Raw genomic sequence first — 21,752 nt, 5'->3', positions numbered from 1 at the left:
TCAAGAGGCCATAAATAAAGAGAATCTAGACAAAGGTTTAAAGAATTTTAAAAGACACAAAATAATAAAGTTAGAATAAATAGAACTACCAAAAGAATTAATTTAAACAACATGAAGACTCTAAGAAAAGACAAAATGTCAATCAAAAGATCAAACAAACCATAAACAATTAGTGCAACAAAATAATTTGTGTTGAACTATACAATTTTGTTTTTTATTTTGAACCCTTCATTTTTCTTTTCTTTTGTATTTGGATCCACTAATTATTTTAATGAATTTTGCACTTCAAACACCAAAACTCATGTAAAAAAAATGTAATTGCACTTATAATAACTATTTGAAACATAAAACAAAAAAATGTATAATTTTTACGAATCAAATGTAAAAATTCTCAATTTAAAATGAAAAACATGACGAAAAAAATATATACCAAAATGATATTCAACAATTTCAGGATAAAATTTTTTAAAATGATATTTCATTGAATCTATATTTGATACTCTGGTAACTTGTTTGTCCATTATTTTGGATAGTCAAAACCATTTTTTTTATTAGTTTGGATACAAACTTAGAAATACTTGCACATTAGTTTGTGATTCGGTTGAAAGGGTCTGAGGCTAATCCTCCGTGCCCGTCTTTGTTTTGTTGTTGTCGTCCAACTCATGCCCCTACTCTGCACCTTGATCATCCAAGTTTATCCTTCAATCTTTGACCGATTGGTGGTAATACAGAAGACACTACAACGTACTATTTATAGGTCTTAGAGCAGTCAAATCCATTGATTAATCATTAAGACGGGAAATTTTTAGGAAATCAAACTCAATAGTTAATCATTAATATCGTTTATTTGCAAAGCAGGCAGTCTGACTCATTAATTTAGCCATCAATACCTTTTTAACATACCGGATAACTTCCATAAATAATCATCACCTTGATGGGCTAATCTGACCGATTGTACACCTCAGTACGTTGACTGTGCTACGACACCAATCGATATGCTACGCGTTAAGCTAATTCTTATTAGAGAGCCATCAGATGTATTCCATATAGTACAATTTGTTTATTCATTCTCAAGCAATCTATGTACAATGACACAAATTTGAAAATATATGTACATAAGTTAATTTGTTTATCCGTCTATAAGTAACCTAAGAACAATCAAGTCATACTTATATATTAGGTGTTTATTTAGTCAATATTTTTTACTTTTTTTGAGTATTGCATTTTTAATTTAAAATTGTTTGAATATTTTAACATGTGAGTATTTGATCATGGAGGTAGACCTCCAAAATTTTTTATAATAAAATATTGACATTTTCCAAAATCCAATTCTCATTTTGGTAAATTTTCTATTTTAAATTATTTTAAATTTGCGTTCTCTTAATTGAACTTTTATATTTAATAGTAACCCAAAAACAATCTAATTTTTTGCTTAACATAGTAATCTTATAATTATGTTATAATTGTCATTTTTTTCACATCCGATCAGTCTCCTACAGTCGGCACCATCACACTCACCCAATCTCTCTGATCCATATTTTTCCCAATTTCATACGCAATACGTATAAGCACTTAAATATTATATCTTTTAAGACGATTTATTTGATTTATAATATTATTTCATTAACAATTTTATCGATATCAATTATTACTTTAATTTGTTTTCTTCTCAAACAAAAGTATTTGAGTTAGGATCTTGATATTGATATTTTTTCTTATAATTAGCTTTTATCAGCAAATAATTCTGTTTTTTTATTATATGAGATATCTTAAAATAATCTTATGATTTTTAATGAAAACGGAGAAGGAACATCCAAATATATACGGTATTACGAAAATTGAAACGTGTATTTTTAACAAGGAAAAAGTCTCTTTAACAATCTTTTTTTGACAACGCGTACGTGGCAGTTTATGATTGGTCCGTTTCAAATATTTTTTTAAAATAAATTCAAACAGACGAATGAAATAGTGACACGTGTCCCGTTGTCAAAAAAGTTATGAAAAAGTGTTGTTAAATTATCATTATCCTTTTAACAACTATGAAACTGGATAAAGTATTTATTTCTAAATCCGCAGATAAAGGAACGCGAAGAATATTTTTTTACCAGAAATAATATATATATATATATATATATATATATATATATATATATATATATATATATATATCCTAAGCGTTGACCAAACTGCAGCAAAATTTGATTGTGTTTGGAATTTAAAAAAAAAAAATTAAGTTAAATTTATCAAAGTTGAAAAATGTATTTTTTATAGTTTTTAGAGCTAAAGTTTAGAAGAAATTTTACTTCCAACTTAAAGTAACTAAATTGGAGTGTTTCAACCCAAGCAGAAAAAAAAAAAAAAAAAACATTAATGATTGTAGTATTCAAATAGTTGAAGTCAGAAGCGCGTTTGTTTTGAAAAATCCTTCAACGTCGCCTTATACAAAACCATCTCTTCTACGCCACCAAAACGCTCTCTCACTTCACCATTTTTGCTTATTAAAACTCCCTCGCCCACGCGCCTGAAACATGGCTGATACACAGCCGCCGCAGCCGAACACCGCCGCAGCAAACGACGCCGCTTCCGTTCCTTCAAAGGAGCGTCTCCGCACAAGATGCTGCTACTGTCTCTGCAAAACCTTGTGGATCTTTCTGGTACTCGTTATCGTCCTCGTCATGCTCGTGATTTTGGTTTTATACATCATCATCACACCCCGCTCCTTCAGATTCCACGTCACTGACGCTAGCCTCACGCAATTCGATTACGCTGCCAACTCCACCCTTCGCTACAACCTCGTACTCAACATCACAGCAAGCAACCCTAACAAGAGGCTCAAGATCTACTACGACGTCGTTCGGGCCAACGCGTTCTACGGCGGCGTTAGGTTTTCCACCACCGACGTCAACATGCCCTGGAATTCCTACCTTCAGGACAAGAAGGGCACCAACCTTTTCAGCGCGGTTTTCTCGGGACAACGTGTGGTGGTGTTGGATAGGGACGAGGTTTCTGAGTTTGATGAAGATAACAAGAATGGGGTGTTCCCTATAGATGTTATGATTGGTTTCACCATTAGGTTCAGGCTTGAAGCTTTTCAGTTTGGGTATTACTATCCCAGAGGCATGTGTAAACTCAAAGTTCCTTTGACTTCTAAGGGAGACAAGGTGGCTCCGTTTAAGGCCACCAAGTGCCGAATTGATTTCTGAATCCATCCACACGCACGTTTTGATCTTGTTTTCTGAATTCCAGGTTGTGATATTCCTTTATTTTATAGGTAGATGACATTGTAAGAGAATGATGAAAAATTATTGAATTTAAGTGAGTTTGACAACATAGTATAAAATCAAGTTGTTAAAGTCAATCATAATGAATTAGTAATGTGTACCAACAAAGTAACATGTAATACAAAGTTATTATAACTCTTTATTAGGAGGAACAAAATTAACGGGTTCGATAAATTTTAATTATAATTTTACCATTTTATTTTTTTTAATTTTACCCTTTTAATTACTATTTTTAAAATTTAAGTAATTAGCTATAACAATACATAAGTTATGGTTAAATATAACATAATAAACATAAATTTACTTTATATCTTAACTTAATAACATTGTAATATTATTTCCTACTAATACAATATTATAGATATTTAAAAAATGTGTGCACCTTAAAGAAAATCACGTCTAAAAATTATAACTAGTCGAGTCATAGTGTCATCCAATACTCGATCTCCAACAAAAAAAAAAAATCACTTTACTTATGTTCTATTACTCCTTATACATTCGTTTAAAAAATCACGTCTAAAAATGATAATGGGTTGAGAATAGTGCCACCCTCTACCTGATCTGAAAAAAAATTCACTCTACTTATGTTATAAACTTATACGTCTATTATTATATTGCAAAATAAAGGTTGACCAAGCTTTGCTTCTGTTTCTCTTTTCTGCAAGAAACGCTAACGTTGCAGAACTTTGCTTACTCAAGTTTCAGGATTTCTACGCACTATAGCTCAACCACCCGCAAGGTTCAGGATATTTTTCGTTTGCTTTGGACCTTGGGCCCTTTTCCCTTGGTTTTTTTCTCTATAAATAGAGCTGCTATTTGCATTCCACAGACAAACAAAAACATCAACGAGTTATCTTTCTCTCACATTGTTGAGTTCCTCGACTCCCTTACATAGATTTTTTGTATGATTTTCTTTTATAGTTTCTTTCTCTTCTCTTATTTTGGATTTCATTCTTTTTCTTTTTAGAAATCCTTGTTAATTTTGAAATTTTTAGAAACATATGAGAAGTTCTTATTGTATTTTGAGAGACTTGTACAATACATTATGAATAAGTTCTTAAAGATAGTGATTTACACACCTCAAAAAATTACAGTTTGAATTTTTGTCAGTATTTTTTTTACTATAATCTTAAGGACTTAAATATTTGTTAGTGTCCAAAATTAAAAAGGTACGGGAGCTGTTCATGTGTTTCATTGTTTGATGTTGGTTATTTGAAAATTGTTGCGTTTTTCCTATGGTGTATGATTCAGGAATTGGAATTGTATTGTGTGAATGCTTGTGGGGATGTTCAAATGACAAGTATGAATTAATGAAATATATCTGTTTTGGGATATAAGTTGGTGCGCAACCCATGTGATTTGAGTTAGATGCCATGTGAATTTGAGTTAAGTGAGTGAGAATTGATATGATTATTGTGTTGGTTTGCTACACTGGGTTAACGTAAATTTCCTAAAATAAAAAAAAATGGAAAATTGAGAGTTTGTTATGTTACACTGAAGTGTGTATGTTTAAAATGATATTGCGTTTAGAGTCAAGTTCATGCTTCATATTATGACTTGTACTAGCTGTAATTTGAAAGGCTTGGAAATACATGAGCTGTTTACATTTGCACTCCATTTTAGATATTGTTTCAACGCTGGTTTATTTACTGTTTCACCATTGTTTTGATTATTGTTTCAGTACTATTTCTACACCATTTTAATTATTGTATCTGCTGTAAAATACTGTTGTGATGCAATTTTTTTTTGCTATTTTCTGCACTAAAACACGATTGTTTTACACCAATAAGGAAAAAATCTCTTTAACAACCCTTTTTTTGACAACTTTTTGACAACGCGTACGTGGCAGCTTATGATTGGTCTGTTTCAAATATTTTTTTAAAATAAATTCAAACAGACGAATGAAATGGTGACACGTGTCCCGTTGTCAAAAAAGTTGTCAAAAAGTGTTGTTAAAATATCATTGTCCCACCAATAAACCTTGCTATACTGATTGTTGTTACTGTATTAAAATCCTTGTTGTATTAGGTTGTTTGACTTTATCACTGGTATAGAAAACCTTGTTGTTTTATTATAAAAATACTGTAGAAAACCTTGATGTTTTAGTAAAAAAATGCTTCACAAAACACTACTGTTTTGTATCTTTATTGGGTTGTTTTACCAATATTAAAGCACTGCTGTTATGAACTGTTTTGAGATGGTAGAATAGATAATTGGTGGAAAATTTAAAGTAAGATGAAATAGAATAAAATGGGTATAGAGGTAGTGTGCTGAATGCTAATGATATTTCTGATTTGTGTTCCTTTTGATGTTATTTTGGTGGCTGTTTTAAGTGTAAAATTACATTTTCAGGGGTTATTAAAAATTAAGGTCCCGTGAGTGGATTTGAGGGAGAGTAATTGAGAGAATTTGAGAAGATTAGAAGATAATTTTTTTTGTTTATTTGAATAGATTTAAAGGTAAGTGAGAGTAGATTTGAAAGTAAAATTTGTGAGAATTAATGTAGGATTTAATTTATATGACAGATTAAAAAATTTTACTTCCAAATCTACTTTTGCTTATCTCCAAATATATTCAAATAAACAAAAAAAAAAATTATCATCAAATTCTCTCAATTATTTTCCCTCAAATCCACTCAAGTGAACAAGACCTAAATCTTTGGCCGATGTAGTTATATGGATAAATGGATCTTGTTATTATGTACATAGATAATTTGAGTAGATAATTCTAATATTGATTTGAATTAGTTTAAAATGTTTATGGCTTCACCTTCATGTTTGAAGGTGATATTAATTAGAATAATGTGATTATTGTTCTTTTTCATGCATTAGTTTCTGTAATATTTCATTTTGGTCTGTAAAGATGGATTGTTCTTATTTTAAATGGTGGAAATTAGTTACTTATTTTAAAATTTATATCACTACTGTGCAATATGAGGTAAAATTGCTGAACATACTTATGTGAACTGTTTGATTGTTATAATTGTCCAGATTATGGTTAAGGAATATTTTTTTTGGTAATTTGTAATGTTATTTGTATGACTAAATGCAAACTAGTTTGGTTTGAGTGTGTTCATGAAATATTTGTTGGGTTGTGAATGTCAGTGTACATCCTTGTATTGAAGTGTATATATATATATACCTGGTTGTCAAAATATAAGTCTTGGAATGGATACATGTGGGTTGTGAATTGATGTGGTAGAAAGTAAAGAATATGTCATTACAAGTTTGCACATGAATGACATGTTAATTTCTGGTACATGCAATGAGATTGTCGCTAGAACTAAATTGTTTCTCAGATTAAATTTTGAAATGAAATACATGAGTGAAACTAATTTAATTTTAGGTATTAGAATACATTGAGAAACTTCTTAAGAAGTTTGGGTTTTATGACCTAAAACCAGTGAAATAATGGAGAATGGGACTTAAGTCACTGGCTAACAAACAAGTGATGGTAACCCAACCTTTGTGATTGAAGATCCCATGAATAAGGTTCATATGGGTACAAACAAGTCACTTGTTAGTTCTAATAACACTAATTTGATTTTAAATCAAATATGTTCATTCCTAGGGTGTATGTGTGTGTGAAAGTGCTAGAGACTGCATTGTTGAGAGGATAAACTTTGTAATTAAACAAAGTCTTTAATGATCTTCATATCCCTTATGGGCGGTGTATGATATGCAGCATACACTTGATGAAATCACCTATATGAGTGTCAAGTGAGGTTGTTTGCATGAGATCTTGGCATGATCCCTAGATCAGTCATGCGTATAGCCTAGTAAGCGCATTACAGCGATAACAAAAAGGATTGTGAAGGTGTACTGTGATTGATAAAACCTTTAACACACTCAAGTGTCTTTGGTTCATATAGCTTGCTATATCAACTACATTGTGTATTAAGTTTCTCGATTTAGGACTGGTCCATATAGCTTACTATACTAGCTTTGAAGTAGTACATCTTATGAAACCTATGATATTTCTTCTCTATCTCTTTCGTTTTGTTTCTTTTGCAATATGTGGGGGATTGTTATAAAATGATACATTTATTATTATATTGCAAAATAAAGGATGACCAAACTTTGCTTCTATTTCTCTTTTCCGCAAGAAATGCTAAAGTTGCAAAACTTTGCTTACTCAAGTTTCGGGATTTCTACGCACTATAGCTCAACCACCCACAAGGCTCGGGATATTTTTGCGTGCTTTGGACCTTGGGCTTTTTTCCCTTGGTTTTCTTCTCTATAAATAGAGTTGTTGTTTACATTCCATACACAAACAAAAAAACCAACTAGTTCTCTTTCTCTCACATTGTTGAGTTGTTCCACTCCCTTGCATAGATTTTCTTTTTGTTTCTTTTCTAGTTTCTCTTTTCTTCTCTTATTATGAGTTTCATTCTTTCTTTTGTGAGAGATCCTTATTAGTTCTGAGATCCTCAGAAATTTCTGAGAAGTTCGTGTTGTATCTTGGGGACTTGCACAATACACTACGAATAAGTCCTTAAGGATAGTGATCTACACATCTCAGGAAATTGCAGTTCGAGTTTTTGTCAGCATTTTTTTACTACAACTTATGCTTTGTTTCTCATTATACATCCTTATAAAATACATGTGAATATTTTAAAACCTGCGGGTATCACTGAATACGTGTGGATATTTAAAAAAAAAAACATTTTATAAGTTTTTAAAACAAAATCTAAATAAAATTACAAAAAAATATAATATGTAAAATAAAATAAATTAAATATAAATTAAAATTAAATTTTGATTAAATTTAACCTAATAAAATATAAATTTAATTTAATTTTAATTTAATTTAACTTAATAAAATATAAATTAAATTTTAATTTTAGTTTTTTTTTTTGCAAGTGTTGAACTCGTAGGTACAGGTAGTAATACTCGCATCCGACCGGTGTAAATAGGTATTAAAATACATGTTACGTGTTACCCGTGCATGATATAAATATCACATGTACCAAGTATTCATTTCATATTTTATTTACAAATACCTAGATGCACATGTATTTTTGTCATCCTAATAACATTTATGTTTACACTAATAACATTTATGTTGATACTAATAATAATAAGAGTGATTTTTCTTGCACCTCACCTCTATCTTCCTACACCTCTAGTTTTTTCAAAATTTCATTTATGTCCCTGTTAGAAGTTCAGAGTCATAGAAGAATCTTTGATCGTGTATATCAATTTAAAACTAAAACAGGATAAAACAAAAACACCGAAAGTCGAAGTGCGGTACAAAACATAACAAATAAAAATAAACATATAAAAACATATTCAAATATATAAACGAATTTTGAAGTGTGACATATCACCAATCGAAGTTGGAAATGTGTTCAACCTCAACTGAATTCGAAGTTCGGTTGAGGGTTGCCGAAATTCAAACTGCAGCAATATAAAACCGGCGCCGGTGCACCCTTAACCGCAGCTCCAACGTCGGTTAAGGGTGTTTACGTATTACATGAACTAACCTCGATGTATTTAGAAGTGAATTGTCACCACCTTTGTCTTGCACCTTCGTCCTCCAATAACCACACCTTCGTTCTCCACCTTCCTCCTCCAATAACCACAACACGAGCACTACGGATTGTGATCACCACTGTATCACCACTTTACACAACACAAGCTCAACTTTCAACTCAGAAAATAATGAAACAAGAAAATGCTACTTAGTGAAGAAAGTGAAAAAATAGGAAGAGGGATATGTAGGATTTATGCAAACAAATGGTGTTTAGAGTTATTGGTCTTTAGGAAATCACTAATTCATCGTTACATTTGTTTTGACTTTAATAAATAAAAGACAAATATATAAAATAGAAGGTGCAAAATAAGATAGATAAAATGAAGGGAACAACACTCTAATAATAATTATTATTATATTTTAGTTTATATTATTTTCATCAATTAAATCGTCTTTTTATTTATAATATTTTCAAATCGTTCCGAACCAATCACAAACTTTATTTTCAAATATCTTAAATTTGATATCTCCTTTGAAACAAAATACTCTCCAATCTCCTTTTTTATCTCATCAAATTTTATCTATTATTGTTTTCTCAAATTCATCTTCATCTAAACAAAGCATACAATAAGTTAAATGATAAAAGTTTAGAATTGTAAAAAATTAGTAGTAAAAGATGCATAATTATGAAAAAGAAAGTTAGAAAACAAGAAGAATAATGAATGTCAAAACATGACGACTGAAATAGTAGGCGCACACATTAGACTCAAAAGCGCGTTTGTCTTACATACTATTCAACTTCTTATCCAATACATATACCTCTCTACACACGTCCCCAAACAAAACGCACTTAACTTCACGTCACCCTTCTCCTTCACTCCACGACATGGCCGAAACACAACCTCAACCGAACATCCCCGCAACCAACGACGTCGTATCGGCTCCTACAAAGGAGCACCTCGGAACAAGATGCGGCTATTGTCTCTGCAAAACCTTCTGGATTTTTCTGGTCCTCGTTATCATTCTCGTTATGCTTGTGATTTTGGTCTTATACATCATCATCACACCCCGCTCCTTCAGATTCCACGTCACCGACGCCAAGCTCACGCAATTCGATTACGCCGCCAACACCACCACCCTCAGCTACAATCTCGTACTCAACATCACAGCAAGCAACCCTAACAAGAAGCTCAAGATCTACTACGACGTCGTTCGGGCCAACGCACTCTACGGCGGCGTTAGGTTTTCCACCAGCAAAGTCAACATGCCATGGAATTCCTACCTTCAGGACAAGAAGAGCACCAACCTTTTCAGCGCGGTTTTCTCGGGACAACATGTGATGGTGTTCGATCGAAACCAGGTTTCTGACTTCAATGAAGATAGCAATGATGGGGTGTTCCCTATTGATATAAAAATCAAGTTTCGTATCAGATTCAGGCTTGGGGATTATATTTCTGGGCACTTCAATGCCAGAGCCACGTGCGAGCTCAACGTTCCTTTCACTGATTCCGATGGGAAAACGGTGGCTGCGACTGCGTTTGAGTCCACCAAGTGCCAAGTCGATTTCTGAATCCTTGCTTGTGGCTCAAAATTGTGTTCATTACTTCAAGTTTTTTCAAATAGATTTCTTTTGAAGATATTCCGTTTTAAAATGTATGATTTTGGAAATAGAAATAACATATTTACAGCCAGAATATAAATATAAAGATAAAATTGTCTTAAAAATATAATTTTTTTGTATCTTTTAAGAAAAAAATAATAAAAATATAACTTTTTGTATTTTTTTAAAAAAAGAAATAATAAAAAATAACTAAGAATGATGTCAAATAAGTATAAAAAATTTAGACGTGTCAAAAAAATATAAGAAATTGAAACATTAGCAATATATTTTCCAAGATATTCATTTTATTCGTAGTTTAATAATGTTAGTCAATTATTTTTTAAAATTACAAAAATAAAAGTAGTGGTAGATGGAATGGACTTGTTTGGTATGTGCTTCAATGTTATCTCCTAGTGGGTCATTGTCATTTTCACGTTCCTTTTATTCATTTCTGCACCCCTGGTGTTTTATTAAAAGTAATCTTGCTGGAAACACATTTTGTTGTGTATAAATACATGACAAAAAAAAAAAACGAAAACTGAGTTAAATTTATTTTTCTTTTAAATTAAGAATTCCTTCACTACACTCAATAATCTTATATTGGTTAAGAGTCAAGATCAAGTACAGGTTAAATACTTTTTCATCCTTAAAATTTTTTTTAAGGACAAAATCATAACTGTCCAAAACAGATAATACTTTTAAAATACATTGATTGACCCTTACAAACTTTTCTTGCCCTTAACTGAGGGTTTGTTCGAGTCGAAGTCAAACATAATTTAAATATTTTAAATTGAATTTTAAAGTCTGATAAGTTCATAAATTGGATTTTGAATTTCAATGATTTCTTAAACTGGATTTCAAAATGCAATGAGTTTTCTAAATTAGATTTCAAAATTTGCTATATGCAAAGAGATATTAGAAAAGAAGAAAAAACGCATAAAAACTTGGAAGGTGTATGATTCAGTTAATAAGCAATGATAAAAAAATACGTTTTGGTAAAAAGGAAAAGGAAAAAACTGTGAACTTGGAGGTAAAGAGAAACCTTAGAAGCTTAAGGAGAAACATTGGAGTTATCGATAAAAGTCCCCTCCATACTTTCACCATATGTTTGGGCCGAAACGTAGAAGCTTGAATTGAGGATGTTGCTCTCTGTAAGATCAAGATAAAATAAAAATATATTTTTTTTTTTTAGAATTTCTAATATTAAATATTTATTTATGGTATTTATTGGGTGATAAAAAATTTAGGATTGTATGAAAACTTATTTAATAATCATTTTAATTTTAATAATTGAGATTTACATAAAGAAAGGTTTACGCTAGTACTATTATATCAATTAATTGAATTGGTTTAGTTGTAATTTATGAAAGTGTGAATAGGGCTAATTGGAGGGCATAGATTTGAAACACAGTGGCCAATTCTAATCAATTTAATTTTGGATTGTGTAATGTGGGGCTCACGAAAAAAAAATATATAATATAATTAAAAAGTGGTGATTTAGGTGAAGTGGGCCGTACTTGAAGTAATGGGAGGAGAGAGGGGAAGTTTTTTTTAATGTATGGTTACGTGAGAAAAAGTGGTTTGGGAGAGAAAAATAAAAACATGAATATTTGGCATCCTTTTACGTAAGAGAAGAGAGTATTATACGAGGGTTAGAGGAGGGGATTTTAAAAACGCATTCTTTTAGGTTAAGTGAGAAAGAAAAGGGGCACTTCTACGACAGTCGTAGGACAGAGAAACACAAACCCTAGTCAATTGTTGTGGAACCATAGAGCAAGAAGAGTGCACCAACGAAGAAAGGAAGATCTTAGACTGGAAAGGATTTACAAGTCATTAACAAACATCTGGAGTTCAGGTAAGGAGAAGTTAACCTATGAGTATATGTTGCTAGGTATATATAAGGTTTTTGCTTATTTTCTGTTCGCATAAAAGTAATGAACCATGGATTGGGTTTTATACATAATGGGGATGAAGCTATGGACAACTTTGGATAGGCGTCGTGTATGCATTTTAGATGGACTTATTTTCTTTCATGTGTATAGACTCGTAGGCTTTTGAAGGTGGCATGGACATTTGGGTGGATATATTGAAATTATTTTATTTTAATTGATTTGGTGCTAGTTATTATTTTCTTTTTTTTTTTATTTTGGTTGACTTGTCATTAGTTTGATGATTGATTTATCATTGTTTCGAGAATGTTTATCACATAAGGGTTTATCGTTTGATTGTATGAGTATAATATTGTTAATTATTTTGGAATTGGGTTTATGTTTGTGATGCCCGGTGAAACTCCTCGAAGTGTGGTGGAAGTAGCACTAGTACTTGCCCGGTGAAGCTCTCTTAGAACAGAGTGGTGGGAGGTGTATACTTGTCCGGTGAAGCCCAAGAGGGTGGTGGAAAGTAGATACTTGCCTAGGGAAGCTCTAAGAGAGTGGTGGGAAGTGGTGTACTTGCCAGTGAAGCCTTCCAAAGAGTGGTGGGAGATGTCATTATGTAATGGTGCAGTAAAGTGTACTAGCCCGGCGAAGCTCTTTCAAAGAGTGTTGGGGAGTGACACTCGACCTTGTGTTGTATATGAGTAACCGATGGTAATTCAATGTTTAGTAAATGGTTTCAATTAAATTGGGGAAAGAGTTAGTGAACGACCGAATGAGGTTGGGTGTGAATTGGTTACTTTAGTGAAATCCTTTTGTGGTTATATATGCTGGTGACTGGGAATTCTGATAGTGCGGGTATTTAATGATTTGGTGTGTCGTCATGTAAAGGTTGTGTGTATGAGTGCAATGATATGTACTATTCATAAATCTTATTCTAAGTTGATGTTGAATACTTATGTATGTTATATGATTTTTTTTATGTTAGCTAACCCTTGCATGTTGTGGTCGTGGTTTCCACCTGCAATGATCGTACTTGTACGAGAGTAGATGTAGTTACAGGTATAGATAAAGCGAAGTTGAGTAGCGAGATACATGGGAGAACTTTGGGGATTTTGATTTCAATGCTAATAGCTTTGTAATAGAATTTTTATGAACACTTCATAGTTGCATTTGATTTATAAAGTTTCAAAATTTAGTTATAATAAATGGAAGGTTTTATTTAAACTCTATTTCACAATGGTATCAGAATTAAGCGATAAAAAGTTTTTGTAAACATGTGACAATCCAAAAATATGGGGTGTTACACTCCCTCCATGTAACATCCCAAAAATATATGTATGTCTATATCATGTGGAATGCATCATGTGTAATAAAGTGAAGCAGTTAAGAGTAAAAGTATGATGAAGTATTATAAGATATAGTCATCCAAAAATAAAAGGGAATTAAAAGCTCTACATATTGTTATAGAGTCTTTCAAAAAGAAGAGAAGGAATGAAGACTAAGTTATATACAATAGGTAATAATTAAGCTACACTACTCTGCAGCATCAACAGTGTATGGGATATCTGGGCCATCTAGTATTTGCTCCAAAGGGGCCTCTGAAACCTCTGCTCACATCCAATTAGGATGATCATTGCAAAAGAAAACAAACACATACAAAACAGGCAGCAAACAAGTTAACTAAGAGATTATCAAACTAAAAGAGGCATTCAAGAATTACAAGCATGGAAGAACAATTTAATTAAGTTATGAGTTGTGGTTTTATTAAGTGATGTTAGACTTAGACTCGTCCGGACTTGGAACGAATATCGAGCTATGGCGGGTTATGCACTTGTGGTGGCCTCTACTGCTTTGCAAAGCCAATTGCTATGGGTTCCACCCTACCACCACAAGGTTAGTCCGTTATCACTCACCTTGGCCCATATAAAATGGAGATAACCAAGACTAGGACCTCCTACTACTCTCACCACATGAACTAATCTTCTCTAAGTGAGATTGAATAGTCATTAGAGCATTAAGGAAAACCCCCAAGGCTGAGCTACCTATATTCATTCCAATACTTAACATGATATCACTCATATCTTGGCCCATATAAAATGGAGACACCCAAGACTGAGCTTCCTATATTTATTCTCAACATTAACAATGATCTCACCTAAAGATCTTGATTTGATTCTCAAAGCCCATGATTCATACACCCATCTTGTTTCACTTCACCAACCTCATCCAATTAATCATACAATCTCATTCAGAAGCAAAATAAACATATATAACTCATACATTACATATCTTCACAGAAACATCATTTATTAATACAAATATCTTTATAATCTTAAATTACCACTACTTAGGTAATTCAAATAGCTTGGAAACCCTCACCAATGGCTTCGGAAGGGTCAAAAACCCCCAGAACGACCTAAAGAACGTCCAAAACGGACGTCCGGAACCCCCCAAACTATCAAAAACAAAAGCAACAGCACAAACATGCGCCCAGCGCCATTTAGGGGCGCCCAGCGTGAATTTCTGCTGGAAAACAGTAGGAAATGGCGCCCAGCGCCCTTTTTGGGCGCCCGACGTGAATTATACAGATTTTTCTGCATAATTGAGCAACTCTACCCCCTAAGTTTCGTTTTAGGCCTTTTGGTGAACTTTGGACACTCCTAACTCGAAATACAAGTTGAATCTAACTTGTTTGAAGTCTCACACACCATCCTAACTCAAAACTCTAAGAGATATGCAAGGAAAATAGATCTAAAATACTCATTTGATCTACCTAGAGGCTCAATTCGAAATTTACCATTTATAAGTTGTTTTAGATCAATTGTACACCTCCTATAAGTCACAATTAACTATCCTAAGCTGTCCTAAGTACCTATTTCAGAGTTGGACCCTTATTTCTAAAACTCACCACCCAAGTTCCCTTAATTGAACTCAAAAGCTGAAAAATGACTTAGTCATTTACTGAAAACCTGCAGAACTGAATTATCACCCTAAAACCATACCATTGTCAACCTACACCTAATCCTACCATTCAGAAAATCCTTTTAATATCCACTCTCATCAAACACAAATCAAAAATATCATTTTCAATACATGCATTCATGCATTCAAGCAAAAGCTGTATCAATTCATACAAATTTCACCCATGCATTTCAATTCAAATAATTCTCCATACAATCAAATAAATAAATTTAGCATTCTACAATTAAACTAAAAGAATCCAGCTTCCCTTACCTGGAAATTTAGCACAGCACAGTTCCAGACTTCCTCTATGTTTCCCACAAAAATTCCAGAATTTACCCAACCCTATGGATTCACAATTACGGTGATCAAAACAGTTGCACAGTTGAAATTGAAAGGGAATGGAATTGAGGGAATCAAAAACACATGAAATCAGTAGATTGCATGTCCTAAGATTCAAAAATGTAGAAAAAGAGAGAAGAACAACTTACCCTCTTTGACAGCAAAAGGAATCGGTGAAATTGGAAACCTTGGGACCAAGATGATTCAGGTAGCTACAAGAGATGAATTAAACAGTTCAATTTTTGAAAATTTGGAAGAAAATGAAATGGAGAATGAAGAGCTTGGAGAGGAGGTGATAGCTTTCAGGTAAGAAGAAGGTAACAAAAAATCTGATTTCTTCTTCATATAGACTTAAGTTAATTTTTAATTTTTTTTTAAATGGTTCATCCTCTCATAACTTACCATGTGTCCTTTCTAAATGGTGACTAAATTACAAGTCTTTACACTCCACCACCACCTTTGCTCCTTCCACCTTCCTAACTCTCTATAAAAAAAATTTTAATTACAAAGTTAACTGTTTTATTTTTTAACCCTGTTTATTTACTTTATTCTTCTGAAACCCTAAATTTCAATTCAAATTCCCTCACCCATTTTCACTGCGCAGCCTCATCCCCTTCTTCAAGTTTCACTTTCTCTTTTTTTTCTTTCCAGATTCCCACCCCTTTCATATTCGTTCACATCCCCTTCAACTCTCATATTCGTTTCCACCCCCTCCAACTCTCAAATTCGTTATTTATCTTCCATATTCGTTTGTTTGTTTCTTGTCTCCATCGTTTGGGTTTCATGGTGCGGGGTCTTTGCGGTGATCATTCGGCGGTGCAGCGGTGAGACGGTGTGACAGTGTGTGCGGTGGTCAGTGGTGCTTTGCGACTTGGGTCTACGAGAGGTTAGTTTGTTCTTTGCTTCATTTGCATGATAGATTATAAATGTTTTTGTAAATGTATTCAATATATTGTCTTTGATGTGTGGTTGATGCTGCTGGTCTGGGTTTTCTCTGTGTGCTCTGTGATTTATCTGCTCTATGATTTATCTGCTCTATGATTTCTCTGTGTGCAATTTCTTTGTGTGTGCGTGTGTGCATAAAAGAAAGAAGAAGATAACAGGCCACGAACTGATGTCGCATAACCAACATTTGTTTCAGGCTCAAACGAATATGCGACATCTGTTTAGTTGTATTATAAAGTGCACCAGCGTGAGATATTCTCTACTTATCTCTATTTGATAAGACCTTGCTTTGGGAAACTATTAAAATTTATTTCTCAAAATTAGCATTGAATCTCCGTTGACAATTTATCTTATTATGCAGGTTGTAGACTACAATTTTTTGTTGATACTTGAAGCATCTAGCATCTAATCAAAATGAAGATTGACCATCCAACTAAACGGAAGTGTAGAGATATACACATTTGATGAAAGGGAAATCAGAAAAAGTTAGGAAGCACTTTTACAACTACAAAATTTGACCATTATTATTCTAATCATTAACTCTCAACTGAGCAAATAATTTCTTTCTAACTCTAAAAGTACAATTTTACTCAAGGATAAAATAGAAATAGAGAGGTAAAGAGAGGAGTAAAAGAGGAATGGAGAGGTGGAAGGAGCAAGGAGTGGTGGTGAAGGGAGCAACACTCCTGAATGGGCTTTTGGGCCGTACAACCTTTATCATTGAGCCCACCGTATAACTCGAGTTGAATCTTCAAAAAATATTTGTTGATATTTAAATTTTAAGGGTTAAATATGTTTTTGATCCTTTATCTTTCAATGAAAATTGGAATTAGTCTCTCTTCAAAATTTTTGCCTAATTTAATCCCTCAACTCTAGAAATGTATTAATTTAGTCCTTTTAACCAAATTTTTTCTAATTTTAGTTGATGTTTCAAACGCGTTTTTCAATTAATATTGAAGCAAAAATGGGTTAAACAGTCTAAACAACCCAAGTGTTATCATAAAACGTACTTGAAACATCAAATAAACCTAACAAAACTTAATTAAAAGGACTAAATTCATACATTTCTAAAGTTGGGAAACTAAATTAGACCAAAGTTTTGAAGAGAAACTATTCCAATTTTCATTGAAATTTAAGAAACCATAAACATATTTAACCCAAATTTACTTGACATTTTTAATCCTATTCAATCAGGTAGCGTGAAAGTGTAATAAATGAATAAATAAGTATTTATATTTTATTTCACTCTTAATCTATATCGCTAGGACACCATTTCATTCAAAAAGTTCCATACACTTTTACCGAACATATTGAACAAATATATCAAGACTAACAACGTTTTAAATTTTGAAACAAAAATTGATTATTTTGTTAACTTTTAAAATTGTTTAAAAAATTAAATAAAATACAACAGAAAACAAGCCTAATTTTTTTTTCTTACAAATTAAAAAATTGATAACCCATAAAATATTCCTTGTCATCTATAAAGGATTTTTCCAATCGGAAAAACTTCTTTTAACAACAATTTTTAAACAACTTTTTGACAACGCATACGTGACAGCTTGTGATTGGTCCGTTTTAAATATTTTTTAAACATAAATTCAAATAGACCAATAAAATGATAATACGTGTCCCGCTATAAAAAAAGTTATCAAAAATTGTTGTCAAAATATCACTGTCCTTTCCAATCAAAACCATTCACAACAATTTTAAAAACATTTTCTGGCAGTGACAACAAATATCTTTCAAAAATAACATTTTTTTAGATTAGAAAGGCTATTGTGGGCGAAAAAGGTTCTTTCCTTTTAATACCTTAATTCTTGATTTTACATCACTCTTTATCTAAATTAATTTCCTATTCAATACAACTAAAGGTGTGTTTTTTATAATTAATTCTCATTTATTTGTAAAATAAATTCACTTTACTACTAAGTTGCGATTAATATACGATTCTAATGATGTTTTAATGACCAAGAAAAAAATATCCTTTCCATGCTTACAAGGACTAATATAAGACTTTCTTTGAGTTTTTTATTTTTTATTTATTTTATCTCTACATTGTATATTTATTACCCTTGGTTTCCTTATTTAATCTCTTCATTGGTATCATCGATATTTATTCATTTAGCCCACTTCTCTATATATAGAAATAAGTTTTTTTAATTAAAGAATCAGTCAACACAAGAATTTGTGTATTAAATTGAGACTCTATCTTTAATCTAATTAATAATATTTCATTTATTTGTCGAAATAATGGAATCCAAATAGAAAATATTAAGCTGAATTCATTTGAGTATTATTTTATTTCAACATTGATCAAATCCTAATTACAAGGTTTTATTTTACAATCTAATTGGATGTTTTTCACTCAGAATGAATTCAACCTCTGAACTTTTATGATGCTTAGATACTCTACAGCTAAAATAATCTATAGCCATAATATTGCAACATTTTAAGTTAACGATAGCAAATATAAATGAAACTAAATTAAGGGTTAAATAGTGTTTCTTAATATTGTATATAATTAATATTTAACTAAATTTTAAATCTTTTTAATTGTGTTTGTGTTAACTTTTGTTGTTCGTATTCAAATTTTTTACATTCTTTATTGGATATCATGTCTTTTAATTCTTTTAATTTGTGTTAAAAAATATAAATTTTGTATTTAATATGATGAAAGTAAAATGATAAATTATTTTTATTGACTTAAATAAAAACGTATTAAATAGTAAGATGTTAATCAACAAAACATTATATTTTCTAATACATAAATAAAAACAAATAACTAACGTGACAAAATAAGGTAATAACCACCTTACTTAATTAATAAAAAAATAAAAAGTGAATATTTAATTAAAAATATAAAATTTTAAATACTTAATAGAAAAAATTTAGCAAATACTCAATTAAAAATATGCAAATATTTATATAAAAATTACTTCAAATTTGATTAAGTCTATACTCAATTTTAGAATATAAAAGAATGTACTCAGAATGAAATTAATTTCTTTAAATAAGTGTGTTAAATTTGAGATTTGAAAATTTAGAATCCTACCGTATAAGAAAACTTCAATGCAGAACAGAATCTTAACTTTAAAGAAAAGATCGAAAAGAATTAATGATGATAATTTAGAAAAAAGAAAAAAAAAAAAAAAGCAAGGTTGAATAACACTAAAGTCGCATATAAAAAGTTCATTAAAAAAACTTAACATTTTTTCACGCGGTTACTTTGGGAGTAATTAAGTGATTTTTTTTCTTTATTTAATTTTTATGTATTAAATAGTTAAATTTAATTCTTTTTAAATATATAAAAAACCAGTTAAAGTTAACTAAATTTACTTAATTTTTTTCAGAAAAAAAAAAATCACTAAATCCTTTCAGTTACTTTTTGAATCACTTTCCTTAAAAAAAAAAATAGCATGTCTCGTTTAAATAAATAATATTAATTTCAAACAAATTGTCTGTTGAGTCGATTGTATAAGAATTTTCATGAATTAGTTATACAAATTTTATAATTTTAAATATTTCAAAGTGTATGCGTAACTTTGATAGATTTAAAATTTTGTATAATTCATTAATTATAAAATTAAAAATAATCAACAGTTTATCTGTATGGATTTCAAAAACATGCTATTGATAAAGCAATTAGACTTGCCTCAAACGTACATTCTTCCACCTAACGTGATGGTGACGGAAGAACGAAGAAAAAATAGACGTTACCAAAATAATATCAAAAGGTCAAATTTATTTTAAAAGAGTAATTAATCAATTAAAGAAAATGTTAAAACTTAACACAAAAACAAAACCTTGAAAATAAAATTACCGAATTTTATAAAAATTATATTATTAATTTTTTTCAAATTTCCTTAATTTGGTTACTGCTGAAGTTCGTGGTAAAGTACAGCATCACCCACGAAGTCACCTTTCACGCGCTTAAACTCCTCACACGCTTTCACCGCATTATAAAGGCTCACATCACAACTTTCACTATACTCAAAGAGAAGTTTCCTTTCATAACGTTCCAAAAGTTCAAACCTTTTCGTCTTTCTCTCTCTGCGGTTCTCAATGTCGCAACTAAACGGCGCTTACTACGGTCCCTCCATTCCGCCGCCGAAGTCCTACCGCCGTCCGTCTAGCGGCGGAGGTGGGTGCGGGTGCCTGAGCTGCTGCTGTGGGTGCATCTTCAACTGCATCATCAGCCTCATCTGCAAGATCCTCACCACCGTGCTCATCATCGCCGCCGTGCTCGTGTTCCTCTTCTGGCTCATTGTGCGCCCCAATGTCCTCAAATTCCACGTCAGCGATGCCTCTCTCACGCGCTTCACGTTCTCCAACAACACGCTCCACTACAACCTCGCCCTCAACGTCTCCATTCGCAACCCCAACCGCCGAGTCGGCGTCTACTACGACCAAATCGAAGCGCTCGCTTTATACGATGATGTTCGATTCGCCTCCCAGACCCTGGGCCCCTTCTTCCAGCACACCAAAAACACCACCTTCATCAACCCCCTTTTTAACGGCCAGCGCGTGACGCCACTCACCGCTGAGCAAGGTTCCCATTTCGAAAAGGAGAACGGCGCCGGGATTTTCTCCATTGACTTGAATCTCTTCATGAATGTTAGGTTCAAGTTCTTGTTCTTCAAAAGCCACACCGTCAGACCCAAGATTCGGTGTGGGTTGCACGTGCCGCTGAAATCGCGTAACGCAACTACCTCTCCTGACGCTGCGTTTCAGGCCACGGACTGCGATTGGATTTACAAACGATGGTGGATCCGTTGATTTTTTCTCTTTTTTTTTTTTTTCGATCAGTTTTCTTGGATCTTTATCTTGATTTTCTTGATCACATTTGTTCCCAAATTGATACCTAGCAGATCTATATGTTATGAATTTATTTTTTTATATTCTTCATAAACGCCACAATTGCACAAAATTTTTAGGCTTAATATTTTAGTCTTGAAAATAGAATTACTTGAACTTGTCTCAAATTTTTTCTGTATTGATTTGGTATGATATGAATACCGTTTTAATTTTTTAAATTGATATACATGGATAGAATGGAATCGAAGTCTAAGAAGTTTAGAAATTTTTTATTTAATTAATTTAGGAGATATTTTAGAAAAATATATTATATTTTATCATTAACTTTTCGACAAATAAAATTTTCAAAATCTAAAATTTAGTGGGTCTAAGCCTAATAGGAAGTTGAGATATTTTAGAAAAAGAAAAAAAGTTTATCCTTATCTTTTATAACTGAAAGAATTATAAAGGAAA

General features: G+C 31.9%; 3 protein-coding genes across 3 annotated transcripts; all 3 read left to right on the top strand.

Annotated features, from left to right (window-relative positions):
• Positions 1–2,341: 2,341 nt before the first annotated feature.
• LOC106771678 (NDR1/HIN1-like protein 3) lies at positions 2,342–3,401 on the top strand. The gene has a single exon (XM_014657681.2). It carries the CDS (start codon positions 2,529–2,531, stop codon positions 3,201–3,203), a length of 675 nt encoding a protein of 224 aa, XP_014513167.1. The 5' UTR covers positions 2,342–2,528; the 3' UTR covers positions 3,204–3,401.
• Positions 3,402–9,642: 6,241 nt separating this feature from the next.
• Positions 9,643–10,326, top strand: LOC106770023 (NDR1/HIN1-like protein 10). Its single transcript, XM_014655843.1, has one exon. It carries the CDS (start codon positions 9,643–9,645, stop codon positions 10,324–10,326), a length of 684 nt encoding a protein of 227 aa, XP_014511329.1.
• Positions 10,327–20,441: 10,115 nt separating this feature from the next.
• On the top strand, positions 20,442–21,382 carry LOC106771162 (NDR1/HIN1-like protein 3). Its single transcript, XM_014657086.2, has one exon. It carries the CDS (start codon positions 20,547–20,549, stop codon positions 21,258–21,260), a length of 714 nt encoding a protein of 237 aa, XP_014512572.1. The 5' UTR covers positions 20,442–20,546; the 3' UTR covers positions 21,261–21,382.
• The last annotated feature ends 370 nt before the right edge of the window (positions 21,383–21,752 follow it).

Source organism: Vigna radiata, chromosome 8 (assembly GCF_000741045.1).
Source record: "Vigna radiata var. radiata cultivar VC1973A chromosome 8, Vradiata_ver6, whole genome shotgun sequence".
In the NCBI taxonomy this organism is placed as follows: domain Eukaryota; kingdom Viridiplantae; phylum Streptophyta; class Magnoliopsida; order Fabales; family Fabaceae; genus Vigna; species Vigna radiata.
This window is presented reverse-complemented; position numbering and strand designations above follow the sequence as displayed.

Excerpts from the sequence above, each read along its gene's own strand:
- LOC106771162 (XM_014657086.2), top strand. The coding sequence starts at position 20,547 with ATGTCGCAACTAAACGGCGCTTACTACGGTCCCTCCATTCCGCCGCCG.
- LOC106771678 (XM_014657681.2), top strand. The coding sequence starts at position 2,529 with ATGGCTGATACACAGCCGCCGCAGCCGAACACCGCCGCAGCAAACGAC.
- LOC106770023 (XM_014655843.1), top strand. The coding sequence starts at position 9,643 with ATGGCCGAAACACAACCTCAACCGAACATCCCCGCAACCAACGACGTC.